The sequence below is a fragment of the Tursiops truncatus genome, chromosome 1, assembly GCF_011762595.2.
Source record: "Tursiops truncatus isolate mTurTru1 chromosome 1, mTurTru1.mat.Y, whole genome shotgun sequence".
Taxonomy (NCBI): Eukaryota; Metazoa; Chordata; class Mammalia; order Artiodactyla; family Delphinidae; genus Tursiops; species Tursiops truncatus.
Window position 1 is genome coordinate 147371943 of NC_047034.1, and position 21811 is coordinate 147393753.

The 21811-nt window shown below is 50.8% G+C and overlaps 2 protein-coding genes across 5 annotated transcripts in view; one reads left to right on the plus strand and one right to left on the minus strand.

The window, feature by feature from the left end:
• The window catches only part of ARMH1 (armadillo like helical domain containing 1), a 70322-nt gene extending 65462 nt beyond the window's left edge, over positions 1-4860 (minus strand). The window contains exon 1 of the mRNA XM_073790727.1: positions 4504-4860. The gene's annotated coding sequence lies outside the window, so the exon portion shown is untranslated. The remainder of the gene's footprint in view (positions 1-4503) is intronic.
• Positions 3995-21496, plus strand: TMEM53 (transmembrane protein 53). Of its 4 annotated transcripts, none has more exons than XM_073790751.1 (4): positions 4082-4196; positions 13447-13675; positions 15306-15427; positions 19907-21496. In XM_073790751.1, exon 4 carries the CDS (start codon positions 19972-19974, stop codon positions 20587-20589), a length of 618 nt encoding a protein of 205 aa, XP_073646852.1. In that variant the 5' UTR covers positions 4082-4196; positions 13447-13675; positions 15306-15427; positions 19907-19971; the 3' UTR covers positions 20590-21496. The 4 variants fall into 4 exon arrangements, with proteins under 4 accessions (XP_033723531.1, XP_073646856.1, XP_073646852.1 ...); XM_073790749.1 differs by having other exon boundaries at positions 4083-4196; positions 19936-21496; XM_033867640.2 differs by lacking the exon at positions 13447-13675 and having other exon boundaries at positions 3995-4196; positions 19936-21496.
• Positions 21497-21811: the final 315 nt, after the last annotated feature.

Here is a 21811-nt window from a genome sequence, read left to right on the forward strand (position 1 = left end):
CACCAGCTTCCCAGACCTACCCTCATTCTCTACCCACGAACCCCCTTTTCCTCTCCCCAGACTCACTTCTGCCCCCAGCTCCACTCCACAGGCCTGGCTTCATGCCCTCCCCACAAAATGTAACTCTCTAGGTCAACCAGAGTCTCTCTGCCCACGTTCTCCTCACCCCTTCATTGCTCTATGCTTCATCTTCCTTGACCTGATTGCCTGCCCTTCCTTCCCTTCCCAACCTTCTTACTCTTCCCTGGAAAACTTTTGTTTCTGATCAGCAAAGTCTCCTCCACACTTAGCGGCTCCACACTCGCTCTGCCCACCTCCAGCCTGCCCTGGAAGCTGGCTCTTCCTCAGGGCGCCACTTCTGCATAGTCGACCCTGGAGGAAGCTGCTTATACTCTTAAACCCAAGGGATCTCAGGACTGGGAGAGGGGCTAATGTCTCCCCACCAAAGTTCAATTCAGTTCCTATTCTACCTGCTCTTTGTAAAAACCCTTGCTACTTTAGGGTCATGCCATTCAGCTGTATTGACCTTTGCCCCTCCTCTTGCTGTCATCTACAGACTCCAGAACAACCTGCTTTACTGGTACCTGGCTCACAAGCATCCTCTTCCCTTTTCCTTCCTCAGGTCCTGCCATCATCTGGGGGGATTTCAATGGCCATGTCAACATCTTGGCTGTCTTCTGTATTCCACTTTGGCCACCTGCTACCATGGTCATACCCTGGACCCTGTCATCACTTGAAACTACTCAAACTTCATTACTCCACTTTCTCATCATAACTCTCTCATTCAACTGTTTCCAAGATATGGGTTCTCTGACTTCATTGGGACCTCCAGCCCGTAACACTTTTACTCTCCCTTATGCAGTTTAGGTCTAAGATCCACCATCTCAACCACTCTTTTGCCAGGATCCTCAACCTCCTTGTCCTTTGTCCTTCCATTTCATCCACCTGATAAAATTCAAACCTGGATCAACTCAATTCACCTCTCTGCAGCCACCAGTAGATGGCTGAATATTGTTGGGGGAAAAATACATAGCACACAACCATGCAGACTGCTGCTGCTACAAAATAATGGTCACCAACCTCAATAGGGCTCTAACTGCCTGGAAAGCTGTATGCTACCTCGGTCATCTTGCTCCCATTCTCCACTGCAGCTATTTCAATCCTTCTCTGCTGGTCTCAAATCTTGTAAATCATCTCCAATCCCTTTCTCCCTGGCTGATACCATGTCCCTATTCCACAGAAAAAGTAGGAACCACCATACAAGAATTCTCTCAGGTTCCTGCCACCAAATCTACTAATGTACTAATCTCACATGCCTTTCTGTCACAGTGCATATGTCCCTCTAAGTGAACTTCTCCACTAATGTTTTGGATCCCCTACTCAGGAGTCCCCAACCCCCAGGCCGCTGACCGGTAGCAGTCCATGGCCTGTTAGGAACCGGGCCGCACAGCAGGAGGTGGGCGGCGGGCAAGGGAGCGAATCTTCATCTGCCGCTCCCATGGCTCCCCACTGCTCGCGTTACCGCCTGAACCATCCTCTCCTCTGCCCCATCCGTGGAAAAATTGTCTTCCACCAAACCGGTCCCTGATGCCAAAAAGGTTGGGGACTGTTGCCCTACCTTATTCTTTTTCTGGGGGCGCCACTCTCTGTCATCTCTTTTTCCCTATAATATTATCTTTTTCTCTTTGCTGGATCCATGCCAACAGCATTTCTCCCATCTGAATAAAAACCTGCCTCTCCTTCCAGCTATTTTCTTCTCTCTTTTTGCCTCTTAAAGAGCTAAACTTCTTAAAAGTGTAGTCTTCACTTCCTCACCTTCCCACCCACTTCTCGACTCACTGTAATTCGACCTCAGCTCCCACCATGCCACTGAAACTGCCTTTACAACCACTTCCTTGTTTCTAAAGCCAGTGGATTTTTTTTAGACCTTATTTTACTTGATTTGTCATCAGCCTTCAACACTTTCCTCCCCTGGTTTCTGGGAAACCATGTTCTACTACTGATTAATTAACCACTGTGGACACTTCATCTCAATTACTTTTGCAGAACCTCAAATGTAGGTGCTTCTCAGGGCTCTGTCCTAGGCCCTCTTCTCTTCTTACTCTACACATACTCCCTGGGCAAGCCCAACAAATCAATCCACTCATGTGGCTGCCATATAAGGCACAACAGACTGCACATTTTAATTTCCAGTTTAGACTTATCTTGCAAACTCCAGTCAGGCATACTCAGCTGCCTCTTGGACACCTCCACTTGGATGTCCCACTGGCACCTCAAACTCACCATGCCCAGAACTGACCCTCTCCTAAGAACTCTCCTTTCTGTTTGCCCAAAGCAGGAATTTAGAAGTCATTCTTCATTTTTCCTACTCACCCCATGTCCAACCAGTCACCAAGTCCAGTTCTTTTAAACTCCTAAGTGTCTAAGGAATCCATCCCCTTTTCTTCAATCCTGTTACCTCTCCATGTTTCAGGCCACCATAATCCTTCCCCATTACTAAAACAACTTCCAAAACTGGTCTCCCTCCTTCTCCCAGTCCCCAATCCATTCTCTTCATTGATCTTTCTAAAACACATATCTGATTGTTACTCTTCCACTTAAAGCCCTGCAGCCTCCCCATTGTCCTTAGGATAAAATCTAAGCTCTTGTGCTCATTGGTGTAAACTGCATTGGAAATTTTTTCCATCAGTAAGATCTACCCATAAGTTCAGAGCTGAGCGTGGTATCAAAGACCCTCCAGAATCTGGGCCTACCTGTTCCTCCAAGGTTGCTCTCCCATTAGTCTCTCCTCTGGCCAGGAAATGCTCATAATTCCTGGCACCGACCCCTCACTTTCCTCTCCTTTTATAAATTTATTTATTTATTTTTGCCTGCGTTGGGCCTTTGTTGCTGCACGTGGGCTTTCTCTAGCTGTGGCGAGCGGGGGTTACTCTTCGTTGCAGTGAGTGGGCTTCTCATTGGGTGGCTTCTCTTGTTGTGGAGCACAGGCTCTAGGCACGCGGGCTTCAGTGGTTGTGACTCACAAGCTCTAGAGTGCAGGCTCAGTAGTTGTGGCTCATGGGCTTTGTTGCTCTGCGGCATGTGGCATCTTCCCCGACCAGGGCTCGGACCCGTGTCCCCTGCATTAGCAGGCGGATTCTTAACCACTGCGCCACCAGGGAAGCCCTCACTTTCCTCTCTTTGAGCCCTGTAAGGTCTCAAGTCTCCACAAGTCTTTCAAAACCCAGCTCAAGAGCCATCAGCACTGCCATAAATGCCCCTTCTAATTCTGAGCTCCTAAAATCCTTAGGGCCTACTCTTCTTGTAGTACTTATCCCTTGCACAGTATTGCAGTTGGCTCATGCATGATTTCTTTCCCTCTCCTTTTAAGACTTACGGAAGTCAGAGCCAAAAACTTAATCCTCACTAGAGTCCACCTATGTAACAGGTGGTCAGTAAATATTTTTTAAGCGCGTTGATAAATTTAAGAAAACTGTACCCCCTAGCCCCTTTATGTCCCGCACGAACAGGGCATTCTCTAAAGTATTCGCTAGAAAATAGCACCTCCTTTGCATCCTCCCCATCTCACCAGTCAGAATATTCCTCGACCAGCTGGGTGGACGATGGGCTGGCACGCATTCCTGTGGTCGTTTTGTGCGGTTTTCTACCTCCAGCCCTCGGAGCTGCGGCTGGTAGAGGGTAGTAGAGATAGCTAGGTGATGTAAGTCAAAGGGCACTACTGTCCACCCGGTACGATAAGACACGGTTTAGGAAGGAAAACCCTCCCCGACCCCAGAACACAGCAACTCTCCCGCAGACCCTCTTACCTACACAGGAGGGTGGGGACTCTTCCTGACCGGCGTCTTGGCTGGCCAATACCTGACCCAGATCAAGCGAGTCAGCCAATGGCTGAGGGCCAGGGATAGAGCGGGGCGGGGCATGGTTGCTAGGGCCGAGCTAGCAGAGTGCTGCGTGAGGCCCCGAGAGAGACTCGCTGGTTGCTAAGGCGGGAGGTCACAGAGCGCGGCTCAGGGATTGGGTAGCGTCGAGGGAGGTGGGTGGTGATTGGGCGGTGCCCAGGAGGCCCCGGGTGAGGTGCGGGAATATGAGCGAGAGTTCCGGCCGGAGGCCCGAGCTGAGGGCTGGCGCCTTCATCATGGCCTCGGCCCAGCTGGACTACACCATCGAGATCCCGGATCAGCCCTGCCGGAGCCGGGGTATGGAATGAGGGTTGGGTCCAGTCGTGGGGAGGTGACCTAAGGAGTCTGTGGGTCTCAAGCGCAGCTGTGGCCCCGCCCCTCTTGCGGCCCTGTCCTCTCGCGGCCCACCCCCTCACGGGGGGGTCCCCCTCACCGCAGGTCCTAGACTTAGTCGGGTCCAGAGAGCCCCGCCCCCTAGTAAGCCCCTCCCCCAGAGTGCTCTTGGTGTCCGAGCCCCGCCCCTTCGCGGCGTCTACCCGACCCCTAACCCCGTAGGCTGGGGCCCTTCTTTCTGTCTCTTTAGTCGGAGTTCCCAGGCCCGTACCTTCGCTTCTCTCCTGGTAGCTGAAGGCCCTCCTGATTCTTTTGTTTGGGGTCGGTCTTCCCACTGCTAGCCTTTCTTCGGCAGTTGTGGTTAGGGGTCCCACCCGTTATATTTCATCCACTGTTTTCCTCGGGGTCCATGCAAAAGCCCAGGACACAGAGCCTTCATCCCTCCCTCCTCTGCACTCTCCTTGGCAGTGGTTACAGAGCCGTCTCTGCCATGAAATAGAAGTCTGCTCAAATCCTGACTCCTCCCTTTAGTAGCTGGATGACCTTTGGCATGCTTCCAGCTCTGAACTTCGGTTTCCTCATCTGCACAGCTGGAGTACCAATAGTAACCTCCCTCCTAGGGTTGTTGGTTGCACAGCTGAGATTATTTGTCTGAAGGACCCAGCATAATGCTTGGCACAGAGTGAGCTTAATGATTAGCTTTGTTTTCCTCTCTACAGTCATATCATTACAGAAAGATGTGTGGGAGGCTCCACAAAATTAGTAGCCTGTAGAACAGGTCTGGGTCCCTGTCAGTGTGAGTCAGATTGGGGGCCCAGAGAACGGAAAGTTTGGCCCTGATTGGGAATCATGGTAGAGGAGCCTTGACATGCACCCCAGCCTAAGCTGCATGTGTTGCCTGCCTTACTCCACATCGTCTTCACACCTCCAGCTGCAGCTCAGCCTCTTCTATTGCTACCACAACCATCTTCCCAGTGCAAAGCTTTGATCTTATCACTGTTCTACATAAAACCCTTCAGTGGCTCCTTATTGCCCTCAGGATAAATCAAATCCAGATTCCTTAGCATGGTATTCAAAGTCCTCCATAATTTAGCAGACCCTTCCCTGACAGGATGCTTCCTCCCAAATATCCTGGCCTGTTGGAGGCAACTGGGATTGTTAGAAAGCACTTCCCTTTCTTGAGCCACAGTAGGCCTTCCTGTCATTTCTGCTTTCAGTTCAGCATTTGCTGTGTCCTGGCGATGGGTTAGTTGCTGGTGCCTCAGAAGTGACTCACACACAGAGTCCTTCAAGGAGCTGTGGTTCTGGGGAGGGCTGAGGGCTTAGAAGCAGGGGGTTTCACAAAGACGTGGTAACCGCAGGGCTAGGAGGTCGTGGTGGGTGCAACACAGAGCAAGGTAGTCTCTCTTCCTCTCTTTTCAAGCTCATCTCTCTTCTCCAAGAGAAATACCTCCAGGGCCTTCAGTTGTTCCTCCTCTGGTGTGGTTCTAATAGCCTCCTCCTTCTGATTGCTCCTCTGCACTGGCTTTGGTTTCTCATTCCTTTCCCTCTCAAAGTGCATAGCCCAGAGCTGACCTCAAGGCGGTATGGCCCTCAGAAGGAAGTGACAGCACTGTGATCCCCTGAATCTGTTTTCTTCCTGTCTGCAGAGAGCTCCCCTCCAGGCTGACAGGGCTTCACAGACAATCTTTGGGGGTCCAGAGATTGTCTCTCTTTTGCAATTACTGTTTAATGGTGGAGAAGTGTGAAGGACAGTCATATTTGGTTTCTGGAATTGCTTTTCCCCCATAATTGAGCATCAGAGCCACAGAGCCCAGCACTGCTGTGAGTTGATAGAGAGGCGAGCAGCTTCTGCTGGCACGTCAGTTAGCTGGAAGGCAGCTACAGATCTGGGGTCGTTCAGAGCCCAGGGTCCTTCTGCTGGGATTCCCACCAGCAAGTATCCGTGGCTGTCTGGGCCAAATGAGGGTCGTCTGCCTGGTCCTTTGCTGAAGCTGATCCCTTGACCTAGCATTTCCCGCCATCCCACCCACTCCTCTTTGACCAGTGATCCCCTCACCCTCCTAAGTGAGAGTTGGGTATTCTCATCTCATTTCCTTGGGGAAGGTTCTGTTCTCAGGGCTCCCACAGCAGGGATCCCTGTCGTGTTGCTGGAGGTTTTGCTCAGTGTTGCCAGAGCCTGGCAAGGATGAAGTGCCAAATGAGCTGAAGGGAGTCGTTTAGGCAGCACTTGGGCCCGGCCCAAGTTGCTCTGCCATCCCAGGCCAGGGCTGTGCTGCCCCTCCTCCCAGCCAGAGAATGGTCAGCCAAGCCCTGCCCTGGGGCCCCTCTGCAGCTCACTGGCAGGCCAGCAGGCCTTCTTAAAGGCACCCTGTTGCTTTCATGTTCAGTAAACATTTTTTAGAAATAATTGATTCACAGAATTAATGAGGCTGGGACAAGGGGCTCACTCTTAGAGTACAAAGAAAGCCTTCGGTGGGGGGGGGGGGGTCACAGAGAAGGGAAGTGATAGGTTTATTGTAGGCCCAGGCTTAATTGTCAGTCTGCTCTTCTGCTGAGCGCCTGCCGGGGTCAAAGAAATGTAGACCTTGTCTTGACCCCCAGGAAGTTCTCCCTGGCACCGGGGAAACAGTCTGGGGTGGACCACAGTCCAAACAACCATGGTGGGCCCCAGGGGTCAGCTGCCTTCCTGGAGTAGAGTGGCCCAAGCTGGACCTGGAGCTGCGGGAGGGCTGACAGGTAGATGGGGAGCAGCAGGAAGTGCAGAACTAGGGGCACTGGGGGGACTGAGAGTGGCCCGAGAGAGCAGGGCCCTGGCGGCAGGCCGCCGGGTGCTTTCAGGAGCCGGAGAGAAAATCTCAAGAGCTGTCATACCAGAGAGGCCTCAAAGGCCCGGGCGAAGGGTTGGGACTAGACCCTCTTCTTGTCTGTGGGGACCCCGTAGGTGCTTTTCTTTTTTAAACAGTAGAGTTTTGTTTATTTTTTTAATCATGGTATGTTTTCTTTCATACATTAATAAAAACCCTTCCTAATTTGTCTGCTTTATAACAGGCACCGTGCTAGGCCCTGGATCTGAGCTCCAGACGTGAAGGACCCTTTGCTGGCCTCCTTTGCCTGAGGTCTCTGTGGTTTCTGTTGCACTTACATTGTTGACCATGCCTGGCTCACATGCCAGGCCTGCCAGGAACCTCTCTTATGATTTTATTACTTCTCACGACCACCTTGTGAAGTAGGGAGTACTCTTATCCCGTCTTACAGATGAGGAACAGAAGCTCAGGGGAGGTGAAGTATCTTGCCCCAAGTTATCCCAGATTCCAACGTGGGAGCCTCACTCCAAAGCCTGTGCGTGCAGATTTCAGTTGCCAGCAGGAAGTACTGCCTGAATACAGTTCCATTTCTAGGAAACAGTCAAGGACATGCAGGAAGAAAGAGGTGTCCATTAAAGTATTTTTATAACAGCAAAAGATTGGAAACAACATCATGTCCAATAATGGGAGCTTGGTCACCATAAATTATGAAATATTCTATAGCTGCTCTGCAGCCACTAAAAAGAATGGGGTAGAGATATATAAACCGACAGGGAGAGATGTTCACAATATATTGCTAAATTGAAGAAAGCAGATTACAAAAGCAGTATGGTTCCAATTTTATGAGATATTCATTTTCTGCTTTTTCTACAGTGAGCATGCATTCCTCATGAAGTAATAATAACTTCAATTCATTGAACTCTTTCTTTGTGCCAGGGTAACATGCTAAGCCCTCAGTAGTCACTGTCTTATTCAGTCCTATGTATTATTATCCCCATTTCACAGATAAGGAAATTGAAGCTTAGAGAACTAGCTCAAGGTCTGTTTCATAGTTATTGGTGGCAGAACCAGAGACTTGAACCCAGGTATGGTTTTATACAGTATGCACTCCTAGATACCATGCTACTCTCCTATGCTGTTACTCCAAAAAAAAAAAAAAGTAAATTTAAAATGAAGTAATTTTGTTTAAATATAGGAACTGTGAGACTCTAGAAAGTATTTCTTGGGAGTAGAGGAAATTGAGGATCCTTTTATTCCTTGTATTTTAAGAAGAAAACAGGTTCTTTGTATTTTCGTTCTGGCTTGCAGAAGAAAAGCACATATTGTTCCACAGAGTCTTATCTTGTCAGCCCTTTCCTTTGTCTTCCCCATATGCCCCTGGGATATACACAATCCAATTTATGCTTTAGTTTTATGACTTGAACTGTTGTACAATATAGTATGTATCTGTAATTCTTGTATTATTGGTGTCAGTGTTGTTTGTTGAGAAAAGTCCAGAGGACAGAGAGCCCGTGGGATTAAATTGTTTTGTGGGGTACTCAAGAAGTGCCAGGGTTGAAAAGAATACTTCTGCCTCGCCAAGGGGCTTCTGGGTATCCATGATCTCTTTGACTTCTCAAGTGCTGTTGACTCTGCAGGACACCTCCCCCCACCCTTTTAAAAAAAATAATATTTTAACTCTCATTGCAAAAGTGATACATAGGGATTTTAGAAAGTGAGTAGAAAAAAAAATCATGAAAAAGAAATTGCCTCTGATCCCAGAAATAATTGCTATTAATATTTGATGTATTTTTTCTATACATAAGTATGTGTAGGTATGTGTGTATGTATGTATATAGGTATTCTGTTGTACTTACTTCTTTGCAGCTTCCTTTTTCGCTTAATGTGTTACTGTTAATTCTTAAAATAATAACATTATTGAGATACAATTCACGTACCATAAAATTCACCCTTTTAAAATGTGCAATTCATTGGTTTTTAGTATATTTACAAAATTGTGCAACTGTCACCACTGTCTAATTTCAGAGCATTTTCATCACCTCCAAAAGAAGCCCTGAACCATTAGCAGTCTCTCCCCATTTCCCCCTCCCTCCAGCTCCTGGCAGCCACTAATCTACTTTCTACTGTGTGGATTTGCCTATTCTGGACATTTCATATAAATGGAATCATGCAATATACGGTCTTTGTGTTTGACTTCCTTAACTTAACATATGTTTTCAAGGTTCATCCATGTTGTAGCAGTGCTTCATTCCTTGTTATGACCAAATAATATTCCATTGAATGGATATACCACATTTTTTTCATCCATTTACAGGTGATGGGCATTTGGATTGTTTCTACTTTTTGGCTATCGTGAATAATGCTGCAGTGAACATTCGTGTACAGGTTTTTGTGTGGACATATGTTTTCAGTTCTCTTGGGTATATACCTAGGAGTGGAAGTGCTGGGTCATATGGAAACTCAATGTTTAATTTTTTTTGAGGAACTGCCAAACTGCTTTCTAAAGTAGATGCACCTTCTTTGCTTTCTCACCAGCAGTGTATGAGGGTTCTGAATGCTCCATATCCTCATCAACACTTGGTATTATCTGACTTTTTATTATAGCCATCCTAGTGGGTATAATGTGCTGTCTCGTGGTTTTGATTTTCATTTCCCTAATGACTGTGATGTTGAGCACCTTTTCATGTTCTTATTGGGCATTTGTACATCTTATTTGGAGAAATGTCTTCAAATCCTTTGCCCATTTTAAAGTTGGGTTATTTGTCTTTTTATTTTTGAATTGTGAGAGTTTTTTTATGTATCCTGGATACAAACCCCTTATCAGATATATGATTTGCAAAAATTATCTCCCATTCCGTGGGTTTCTTCATTTAAAAAAAATAAATTTATTTATTTATTTTGGCTGCATTGGGTCTTCGTTGCTGCATGTGGACTTCCTCTAGTTGTGGTGAGCGGAGGCTACTCTTCATTGGGGTGCGCGGGCTTCTCATTGCGGTGGCTTCTCTTGTTGCGGAGCATGGGCTCTAGGTTCGTGGGCTTCAGTAGTTGTGGCACGCGGGCTCTAGAGAGCAGGCTTAGTAATTGTGGCGCGCGGGCTTAGTTGCTCCGCAGCACGTGGGATCTTCCCGTACCAGGGCTCGAAACCTGTGTCCCCTGCATTGGCAGGTGGAGTCTTAATCACTGCGCTACCAGGGAAGTCCGGTTTCTTCACTTTTTGATGGTGTCCTTAGATGTTCAAAAGTTTTCAATTCTGATGAAGTCTATTTTTTCTTTTATTCCTTGTACTTTTAGTCATGTCTCAGAAACCATTCCCTAATCCAAGGTCACAAAGATTTACTCTTACATTTTCTTCTAAGAGTTTTATAGTTTTAGGTCTTACATTTATGTCTATGATCTGTAGACATAATGTATGTTTACATTATGTATGTTGTATGTTTAATGTATTACAGACTATTTCCATATGTTTAATGTATGTTTAATGTATTACAGACTATTTCCGTATGATTAAACATTTTTCTTTCATAAAAGTAGAATTACTAAGTCAAAGAGTGCATGTTTTTTGAGGCTTTTAATACATGTTCCAAAATTGTTGTGATTCTCTTCTCCCTATCATTTCCTTCCCCCTTCCTACCTGTCCCCCACTGCTCTGGTTCAGGCATTTGCCAACTTGCCTTGCGTGTTACAGTAGTAACACGACCTGTTCTTAACGGGCCCTTTCAGTGCAGTGGATAAGTACAGTGGCATGGTGATGGTGGTGCTGTGACAATACAGAGGAGGGGCATCTAACCCAGTCTAGTGATGAAGGGGCTGGGGAGGGCATCAAGGGGGGCTTCTTGGATGTCAACAGTGAGCTGACTCAGCAGGTGGCATGGGCATTAGCAAAGCATGACATGGAGCATCAGCCTCCAGGGCTGGGGAGTGAGGAGCATGTGCAAGGTCCTGGAGGCGGGGGGTAGTGTGGCATGGTGGTCCAGAGATGCATGCTGGCTGTGCCACTTCCTGGCTGTGTGTTTTGGGGGAAAAAGACTTACCCTCTCTGTGTTTTAGTTTTCCTATCTGTAAAACGGGGATAGCAATAGTAGCTAACTCCTAGGGTGGTCAAGGGACCAAATGAGGCAGCGTATGTTGAGGTTCTGACTGCGATGGCCAGTCCCTGAGGAGGAGCAGGTGGAAGAGGTTGGTGTTGGATCTGTTGATATACAGAGGCAGCCATGTGTACGGGTTTGGAGCTGAGTGGAAAGAGATTTGGTTAAGACTTGTTTTTTTTACCCAGGGGGCCCCCTGGGGTAGTGGTGATGAGCTAGTCTCTGGGTCAGACCACCTGGGTTTGGATTCCAGCTTCACTGCTTATTAGTTGTGTAACCTCGAACGATTATATACTATCTCTGTGGCTTAGTTTTTAATCAGTAAAATGAGAATAATAACAGTACCTTGTTCGTACGATTGTTGTGAGGATTAAATGAGTTGATATAAAAAGTGCTTCGAATAGTTCCTGACACAATTCTCTTTTTGTTGTTATCATTATTGTTTTTCTTGGTGATGGCAAAGAGGGGGAGGTAGGAGCTAAAGGAGATGTGGAATTCAGAGAGGTTTGTGATGGTTTAGGACCAAGGTGGGTTTGATTGCCTGTGCAGGGCTGTGGTAAGTCCTGGTGTAGAAGTGGGAGACAGAGCCAGTGCCCGAGTCTTCAGTGCCTGAAGGGCAGTGGCCAGAGGCCAGGAGATGTCAGCAGTGGGAGGGGGATAGGGGAATGACCAGTGGAAGGAGCATAAAAGGAGCAGGGGCTTTTACAGAGAATGGAGGAATCATGACCCGGAGGTGGCAATAAATAACAATAGCCATAGCTCTTACTTTTATTACTCTGGAAAGGGCAATAGGTAACAAGAAGAATGCCAGCTCTTTCTCCTGGGATCTGTCTTTCAGTTTGCAGCCACGTGTTCATTCATTCAGCATGTTACTGCTGAGTGCCTAGACAGGCCAGCTACAGTGCTGGGCACCGGGAATCTGGCGCTGAATGCAACAAACCCAGGTCCTGCCTTCACAGAGCCTACTGGCTGAGGGGAGACGGACATTATACGAGTAACTGTTCAAGTCATTAATCAATACACACTGGATCATGCCACTCCCCCAGTTCCAGAATCTTCATTCGCCCTCCACTGCTCCGGATAAAATCCTGACTCCTAAGCATGGCTTGGGGGACTTTCAGGATCGGGCCCCAGTCCCACTCTTGGCAGCTCTCCTGCCCACTTCTGCTCCCTCTTCCAGGCTTCTAGCCTCCTAGGACTGCTTGCCGTGCCCCAGAGCAACTGTAACATCGCCATCGTCCCCTGCCCCTGCTCATGCCCTTTCTCCACCTGGCATGCTCCTACGGTCCGTCAAGGCCAGCACAGCAAGCGAGTCTTCCTGTGGGAGGCCTTTCCCGGTCACGATCACTCTCTCAGCCATGTTCCCGGAGCATCTTGGACTTTTCTGGTTTATAGTGCTCCATGTCTAGAATCAGAGTGGGCAGCGTGGCTCCAGTGGGAGGAGGTCATGACAAAGGCTCTGAGTTAGGAATGGGCATGGAGAGGGGGCCCTGGGAAGAGACTGTGTCGGGGCGTGGGAGATGCCTGTGGGTAGGAGGAGCACCTTGTGGTTCAGGGGGGTGGCCTCAAATGCCTGGCTGGAGTAGAAGGACAAATTCCCTCCTTTTAGGAATGTTATGGAAAGCTTGGGCTCTGGGAAGAGGCAGTGTGTCCAGGGTGTCCGTATTCTGAGTTTCTCCGTGGAGATGTGTGTCTGGTGAAGAGTCATTTCTGCCTGAGTTGGTGAAGCCAAGGGTGCCGGCAAAACCTGCAGTGGAGCAAAGTGGAGTTATAGAGCCCTGCTGTGGGCTGAGGGGCAGCTCAGAGGCCCGGCAGAAGTGTCTGAACCTTCCCGGACTGGGAATGCCCCACCACTGCTGGCAAGGGCGGCCACCAGGGGATGTGACCGCCCCTGGCTGCCTTCTCTCCTTTTGAGATAAACCCCCAAACCCTTTGCTGGTGTCTTGGTGGTGGTACCTGGAGGGGAGCCCCATAGGCTGGGGGAGGGGAGCCCATGCTCAGACAGCTGCACAGAGGTTAGGGAGCCTCCCTGGGGCAAGTCTCAGAAATCCAGGTGCTGGACCTCAGAGGGTCAAAGGCAGATCCAAACTGTAGCTGTCGATTACCACGCATGAGGCTGCTGCAGCCTGAGCTTTACGGGTAGTCATTGCCAGCAAGGTTGGGCCAGGGCCCCAGTGAGGCCCAGATAGAGCCTCTCCACCAGAAAGGCCAGTGCAGGCGAAGAGCTGCCCTGGCCAAGGACAGGAGGCCACCAGGCCAAGAAAGGTGGTGAGAATATTTAGAGTGGCCTGGTTAGAGCTGTGGGACCATCTCTCTTTTCAGAGGCTGAGGCCGGTGTCAGGGGAGCCTGGGACGGCTGGCAGGGGTCAGCAAGGGACTGAGGTGCTGGGAGCTCCTGGTCCAGGCTGAGTTGCAACTCAGTCTGGCATCCCCATGGGTGCAGGCAGTCAATCTCCAAAGGCCGGAGCTGCCACTGCTGGAGAGCAGGAACACTGAACTTTTCAATCACATTAATTTCCACAGGAAATTGTTGTCTTCCTTTTGTCCAAAGGTTAGTGATTTATATTTACCATCCTCTTAACTAGCCTTGAAATTTACTGTCGCCAGGTCACCACCAGCCTCCGTAAATCTTAGGGTGGCAGCTGAGCATAGCCAAGTGGCTTGATCCTTGGAAGGGTACACCCTGGTCCTTTCAGAAGGGCAGATAACTAGCAACAGACAGTCCGTGCACAGAAGTCGCCCCAAGGAGGGTGGGTACTCACTTGGCAGGGGAAATGAGATGAGGTCTGACCGACAAGCTTGCAGGGAGGCCTTCAGAAGCAGCCATGGAGGAGGCAGGTGGCTTGTGCCTTGGCACATCACCGAAGGAGATGAGCTTCTAGTTGTGGACGGGGCTGGTGGCACAGGAGGTCTCAAGTGACTTAGCTAGGATGGGGAGCAGGGACCAGATTCCCAGCTCTACACTTCCTGTGTGACCTTAGGCAAGTAACTTAACCACTCTGTGCCTCAGTTTCCTCATCTGTACTAATATTATTCGTATTGTTGTTGTGAGGGTTAAACCTCAGTAAATACTGGCTGTTATTCTTCTCTGTCAGGACAGGGTGGGTGGTTTGGTAGTGGCCGCCAGAGTCTGTCTGCTTCACTTCCCTGCTTATACTGCCCTATCCATTTCTCCTTTTTTTTTTTTAATAATTATTTAATTTATTTATTTTGGCTGCGCTAGGTCTTTGTTGCTGTGCGCGGGCTTTCTCTAGTTGCGGCGAATGGGGGCTACTCTGTTGCGGTGTGCGGACTTCTTATTGCGGTGGCTTCTCTTGTTGCAGAGCACGGGCTCTATGCATGTGGGCTTCAGTAGTTGTGGCGCACGGACTTAGTTGCTTCGTGGCGTGTGGGATCTTCCCGGATCAGGGCTCGAACCCGTGTCTCCTGCATTGGCAGGCAGATTCTTAACCACTGCGCCACCAGGGAAGTCTCCCATTTCTCCTTTTAAAGACCTCTTCTTCCGTCTGCTCATGGAATTAGGACAGCAACTGGCAAACTTTTTCTGTAAAGGGCGGTATCTTAGGTTTTGTGAACTGCGTGGTCTCTGTTGCAGCTACTCCGCTCTGCTGTTTAGCTTGAAAGCAGCTGTAGACATTATGTAAATGAATGAGCTGGGCTGTGTTTCAATAAAACTTTATTTGTGGACACTGAAATTTAAATTTCATATGATTTTCACATCACAAAATTTTCTTTTGATTTTTAAACAAAAACATTTTAAAATGTAAAAAACATTTTTAGTTTTAGTTCGAAGGTCATATGAAAACAGATCATGGGTCGAATTTGGCCCATGGCTTGTAGTTTGTAGATCCCTGGATTAGAAGGTGAAATTGCATGGTAGAAGTATTTATTCACTTTTCTCACCTGGGCTATGTCTTTGAGTCACTAAAGAAAGAGGCCCTCGGGTGGGTTTTTCCAGTTACCCTGCAGCGCCTCCTGAGAAGCCTAAAAGCCAGTTGAAGTGAAGGACAGAGGAAGGAGCCCCCTGGGAACCTGAGGCACAGGGACCGGCAGGATGCCTGGGCCTGGTACCTGGCGCTCCCCTGCCAGCAGCCCGAGTAGCGCTGGCTCTGGATTGGCCAGTCACCCCCACCCCGAACCCTAGCTCCAGGGATGACAGTCTCATCCTGCTTGTGTTTCAGAGAACAGCCCCAACCAAGGTGGGAAGGAGGCGGGGACTCGACAGCCTTTGGTGATTCTCTTGGGCTGGGGTGGCTGCACGGACAAGAACCTGGCCAAATACAGCGCCATCTACCACAAAAGGGTGAGTACTGCAGGTGTGCGGACGCCCAGTGCGCTGGGGCCGCTCTGCGGGGCTCTCCCAGCATCTCCGGGCTGCAGTGGAGGCTGACCACCAGTCAGCCCAGGAAGGCCTGGGAATGGCACCAAGAATGGCCTGTGAGGAAGACGCTGGGCCCATGGGGACTTGGGCAGGATTATCTACCCTTTTGCAGCCAGCTCTGTGGCCTGGTCTGTCCCCTTCAGCCGCCTGACCTGCTCCCCCTCCTTCCTCCCCAAGCCCCACAGTGGGCAGCCCATCCCAGATGTGCTCCCAGCTGCGGAGTCAGCCCAGACCTCCAGTCTCTGTTGGCTAGTGCTGCCACTCTGGGCAGCAGGAACCTGGGCCGGGTGTGCTGGGCATAGTCTGGACTCCTGGGGCTTTCTCCTTTTCTGACCAGGTGAGTTTCTGTCTTAGGGCTGACCATGGCCCCTCACGTTTCCAGAGTAGAAGGGCCTCTTGGAAGAGAGACTCAGGACTGCGGTTTCCTTGCTTCATCTCAGGATGCACCAAGAGTTGTATGTAGAGGCTGTGGTTATTGGAGAGAGCCTCTGGGAAGCCCGTTTCACAGCTTTGGCCGCTGGCCTGACCCTGCCCTCCTCAGCCCAGACCTCCCAAAGCAGGGAGGCATCAGTACAGACCCCCAGCCACCAGCTGGAAGCCCTGAACTGAGGAGGAATGGCAGTCACCTGGGAGAAGGGCCAGCTGGGGCCCCCTCCTCTCAGCCTCCCTCCACTGACCCACGTCTGTGCTGTGCCCCAGGTGTGTGGTGGCCCTGGAATGGGAGAGGAGTTGGAGGAAAGATGTAGTTCTGAGCTTGAGGCCTCCCCTCAACCAATAAGCCTGGTCCTCTGGCATTGCCTTATTCCTTAAGTAGTTTCAGCTGCTTCTGAATTCTACTTACTGGGTGAGGCTGGTTTGGCTTCTCCATTAGACTAAGATCCTTGAGGGCAGGCAGAGGACTGGGAATAGGTGAGTGTGGCCAGAACAGAGGACAAAAGAAAGGGCAAGTGTGAAGAGATGAGGCTGAGAGGGTCCTCAGGGGACTAAACAGGGGTGTGATGTTAGACTTGTGCTTCTGAGAGTCCCTCACTGCTGAGTGGGGAAAGGATTGTGGGGGCCAGGACCAGAGGCTGGGAAGTGAGTTTGTTGAGGTGGCCAGGACCTTGGGGCTGGTGGTGCTGGTGGAGGGAAGTTGATGGATCAAGGAGCTTGTTAGGAGGTAGAGTGGTCATTGGATGAGAGGTTGTGTGTGGGCACAGGGATAGGGAGGGGTCTGGGTAATGCCAGGTTTCTGGCTGCAGCAGATCCTGGGTTCTTTGAAACAAGGAGCACTAGAAGAGAAGCCGTGGGCTCTGGGGTGGATGAGATTTCCCCCAGGGAGTGTGTAGAGGGCAAGGAGAAGAGGCCCAGGACAGAACCCAAGCTTAAAGGAGCAGAAGACGAAGAGGGTCCCACGTGGAAAGGAGGAGTGGCTACAGGTGGACAAGAAAACTCAGGGAAATGTGATGGAATCCACAGGAAGAGAGTCTTAGGGAAATGGACCACTGTCGAGGGAGAGAGGAAAGATGTTCTTGGGGCAGACGGCATGGGAGGAAGTGATGGAGTGGAGGGAGGAAGTGATCCCAGGGAAGGCAGAGGGGTTGAGGTGGCAGCGCTCGTTGGCAGGGGGTTGTCTGGGAAAGGAATGGGTGCCTTTACCCCCTGGTCAGGAGGATAAGATGGGGGTAGAGAAAAAAATTTTCCCACCCCAAACTCCTGATACTTTATTATTTAAAAGAATATAAAAACGTCATAGTCTGTCCCCTAGAGATCACCTCTATTTAGCCTTAGTATGTATCCTTTCAGCTTTTTTTCTGTTTGTGCATCTTTTCTTTACCTAAATAAGATCTCTTGAATACACTATTTTATATCCTGCTTTTTTTCGGACCATGATCTCCACCGTCCCATGTTAATACATTTTAATCTCATCGAGTTTCCAGTCCATATTCAGATTCTCTGATAGTCGCCAAAGTGTCCTTTACAGTTGATTTTCCCGAACCAGGGTCCAATCCAGGATCGCGCATTGCATCTAGTTATTTCGTTCCTTAAGTCTCTTATAAGTCTAGAACAGTCCATTTTTTCCTGTTTCTGTCTTATTGAAGAGCCAGGGCTATCAGAGAGTGTTTCTAAGCGCTCGTAATCCCAAATGCTGCTGGAAGGAAAGTACGGTGGGGACCGAAAGGTGTCATGGGATTTAGCCATTCGGGAGAACTTGGGCGACCATGGTAAGAGCAGTGCAGCTGTCAGAGTGAGTCAGTGGGAGGGGACCAGGTGGAGAGGGTGTCAAAGTTTGGGAAGGTGAAGAAAGGGTGGGACAGAGTTAGAGGGGAACATGGTGGGAAGGCAGAGGCTTTAATTTTTTTTTAATGAAATCGGTTTGAGCAGGAATCTGGAACGAGGAAGAGACTGAAAGTAGAGTGAGGTGAGGGCAGATGGATCAGGCTGGGACCGAGCATGTGTGGAGATGGAGAGATGGTTGGCTTCAGAGGAGAGGGAAGAGACTGGGATCGGACAGCCAGTGAGAGCCCGGCCCTTGGTGCAGGGGGGTTCCAGGAGCATCTGACTCGGGAGGTGGCAGCAGAGATGGAAACCTCAGAGCGAGGCCCAGGGAAGCTTGGTGTATATGCCCTTCCTTCACAGGGGGTGTTGGGCGTTCACAAGGCAAGCTCTGTGCATGCACTCATGGGTGACGTGGAGGTGGAGGGCACATGCGCCCTCAGAGACAGTGAGTTCCCAGAACTTGCTGCTGGGTTTATGCCTGTATCAACAGGTAGTGCTGCATGGGAATGCTTCTGGGGAGAAGCGTGTGTGGGCGTGTGTGCACGCACATGTGTGGGCTCCTGAAGGTAGTACCTACAGTGGTGTGTGCGCTGTGGGTGTGCGTTGGTGGCTGTGCTTTTTTGTGCACTTCACAGGTGGTGCAGTGGGTGCCATGGGTGTCTGCATCTGTGGGGTGTGAGGCGGACAAGGCTGTGTTTAGTCCCAAGGGTCGTGTGTGTGTGGTGGTGTGGAGTATGTTTGCGTTCGTGGGCGATGCTGTGTGTAAGTTGAGGGTGGGTGGAAAGCACCCTCTGGGGAGTTGGAGCAGAGCTCTTTGTGAAATTTTCCAGATCTGCGGGGCCAGGTAGCATCCGTGACCCCCCCTGCAGAGTCTTGGGAGGGGTGCTTAGGTACGCTAGGGTCTTGGTGAGAGCAGAGCCAGGAGGAGTTGGGGCACATGTGATCACAGTCAGCGGGAGGGGACAAAGTCAGGAGGCTGATGGCAGGGTTACCTCAGCTGACCATCTCTCTCTGGCTCTGGGTCGTTCGGGTACTGCGCGCATGTAATTTTCTCCTTGTTATTACTCCTACCACCACTAATGACTGCTGTTCTTAGCTGAGGACTTTGTGCCAAGTGCTGTTTTGGGCACTCGAGGTATGTTTTTTCGTTTCATTTTCACCACAATCCCATGAGATGGATGTTATCCCAACTTACAGCTGGGAATGCAGACTCGGAAAGATGAAGTAAATTGCTGTTCATCCATACTGTTAGTAAGTGCTGGTCCCAGGAGTTGAGCCCAGAACTGTCTGACCCCAGAGCCTGCCTAACTCAGATTCCCCCGGCAAGGGGCCCTTTGTCTCTGGCACATGTTAGTGAGAGAGGATTAGGACTCAGGGTGGCTTTGGCTGCCTGTTCTAACTGGCCTAGAAGGGGATCTGTGTGGAGACCTTGAGGTGTACTTGACCCAGGCATTGAGGGGCACAGAGGCCTAGAGAGAGTTTAGCTAAGATTTTAGAATTTGAGGAACAACGGAGTTTACTGTATTTGGAATTTCAGGGAGAGTGAGGAGTGATCCCAGGCCTTGGAACCAGACATTTGGGAGTATGGCCTCTGTTCTCAGGGCCCTGCGGGAAGGTGGCAGTGGCCAGAGACTGACGCCATGTGGGCCTGGCTCACGGGTGGCCTCTGGTGGTCAAGGCTGGGCCTGCAGGCTGTCTCGGGTGTTGGGTCTTGCGGGGATACCTGTTTGTCCCTGGGAAGTAGGGACAGGCAAGAGCAGAGTCGCTGTAGCAGGGTGTAGCCAAGCAGTGAGGCCTTAAATGTGCCAGAGTTGAGCAGATGAGGGTGCAGGGTCAGGGGTGGGAGGGAGACAGGGAGCGGACCAGAGTGAGAAGGCTGCCTTCTGGTCAGCCCAGATGTTTCCAAAGTGAGCTCTGGGCTCCAGGCCTCGCATACCATCCCAGCCTGAGGGGGCTTGGCCAGCATGAAGCGCTTATTCCACAAATGGGCCTGGAGTGGACCTTCCTGCGTCTAGGAGAGGTGAGCTGTTGCCCAGACTGCAGCAGGGCCTGGAGCACTGCCAGCTTATGGGCCTGTGGAAATTGGAGCTGCTGGACCCCTCTGACCTTAGCTGCTCCCCACCTCCCTACCCCATCCCCGAGGATGGACAGGGCCTCTCTCCTCTCCTCAGGGCTGCATCGTGATCCGATACACAGCCCCCTGGCACATGGTCTTCTTCTCCGAGTCCCTGGGCATCCCTTCACTTCGTGTCTTGGCCCAGAAGCTGCTTGAGCTGCTCTTTGATTACGAGGTTGAGAAGGAGCCCCTGCTCTTCCACGTCTTCAGCAACGCTGGTGTCATGCTGTACCGATACGTGCTGGAGCTCCTGCAGACCCACCGGCGCTTCTGCCACCTGCGTGTGGTGGGCACCATCTTTGACAGTGGTCCTGGCGACGGCAACCTGCTGGGGGCTCTGAGGGCGCTGGCAGCCATCCTGGAGCCCCGGCCTGCCGCGCTGCGCCTGCTGCTCCTGGTGGCCTTTGCCCTGGTGGCAGTCCTGTTCCACGTCCTGCTGGCGCCACTCACCTCCCTCTTCCACACCCACTTCTATGACAGGCTGCTCGACGCAGCCTCTCGCTGGCCAGAGCTCTACCTCTACTCCAGGGCCGACGAGGTGGTCCTGGCCAGGGACGTGGAGCGCATGGTGGAGGCACGCCTGGCGCACCGGGTCCTGGTGCACTCTGTGGACTTCAAGTCATCTGCACACGTCAGCCATCTCCGTGACTACCCTACTTACTACACGAGCCTCTGTGTCAACTTCATGCGCAGCTGCGTCCGGTGCTGAGGTCCTTGCCCTACCCACCTCACCTCTGTTCCAGAAATAAATGCCTGACACCTCCCCATGACCTACATCCATGGGTGGGGTCCTCTTCTGGTTCAACTCCCTGCAGCCCTCTGGGACTTTATGGTCCTCCAGGTAGAGAATTTCCATGGGCCTCTGTCCTGGGGACTGTGGTGGTCTGCTTATCCCAGGATTCTTGGGGCAGGAGTGCCTGCGCAGGTCTCTGTGGAAGCCTAGCAGTGGTTGTGTTTGGATAAGTGCAACAGGCTGCTGACTCCTGTGGCATTTAGGCTGTGAAGGGTTAATAAAGCTGCGGGTGGGGGGTAGGGGTGAGGATGAGCCCCAGCATTGATCTCTGATTCCTTGAATAGAAGGTGAGCTTTGCAGGGAGGCGCCAGAGGGTAGGGGCAGGCTAGGGCAGGGGCTGTGATCTGTGCTCCCAAGTCCTGGAAGGGCAGAGCCCCACAGCATGGAGTGCCGTCCCTGTGGATCCCATTTAGCAGTTCACTCAGGCTTCTCATTGCCAGGGAGTCTAATGTGGAAGCCAGATGGGGAGCTGAGGGTACACAGGTGGGGGGCCTGTCCAGGTGTACCACACTTTGCCGGGAAGCTGCTAGATCCAGGAAAGTTGCAAGATGTGTGTGTAATGGGCAGAGGGAGTGGGGTGCAGGAAGACAGCAGCGCCAGATGGGAGCTGGGACAAGCTGAGTCAGGAGCCCTAAAGACCAGAACCAGAACCACTGGCCTGAAAAAAACTCCTTCATCTCCTTGAGGGGGACCCACTTGGATCCTCTGTAGGTAGAAGTGGTGGCTTCAGCCTTAGAGAGTCCTGTATCATCTATTATTCTACAAGTTACTGCTGCACAATGCTGGCACATAGCTGGCATTCAATAAATTTTTGTTGATTTAATGAGCTTACTGTGGTGATCGAGGGACTTGGGGGGCAGGGATGGACTTTGAAAGTTTGACCTGCAGCGAAGGAGATGGCTGGAAAAGCTCTGGGTGGGAGCTGACCCCTGATAGATAGTCTCAGGGCTGATGGACCCTCTGTCTCCAAGCTCTGTCTCCAAGCTCCAAGCCAAGCTCTCCCTACATCGCCTCAGCCCTCTGGGACTCCCCCACTACTGTGGCAGCCAGTTCCTATGCCTGCATGGCTGCATTCCTAGCCATGGCCAACAGGTGGCAGTGCGGCACGCGACAGTGCTCAGGGATCCCACAGCAGGGC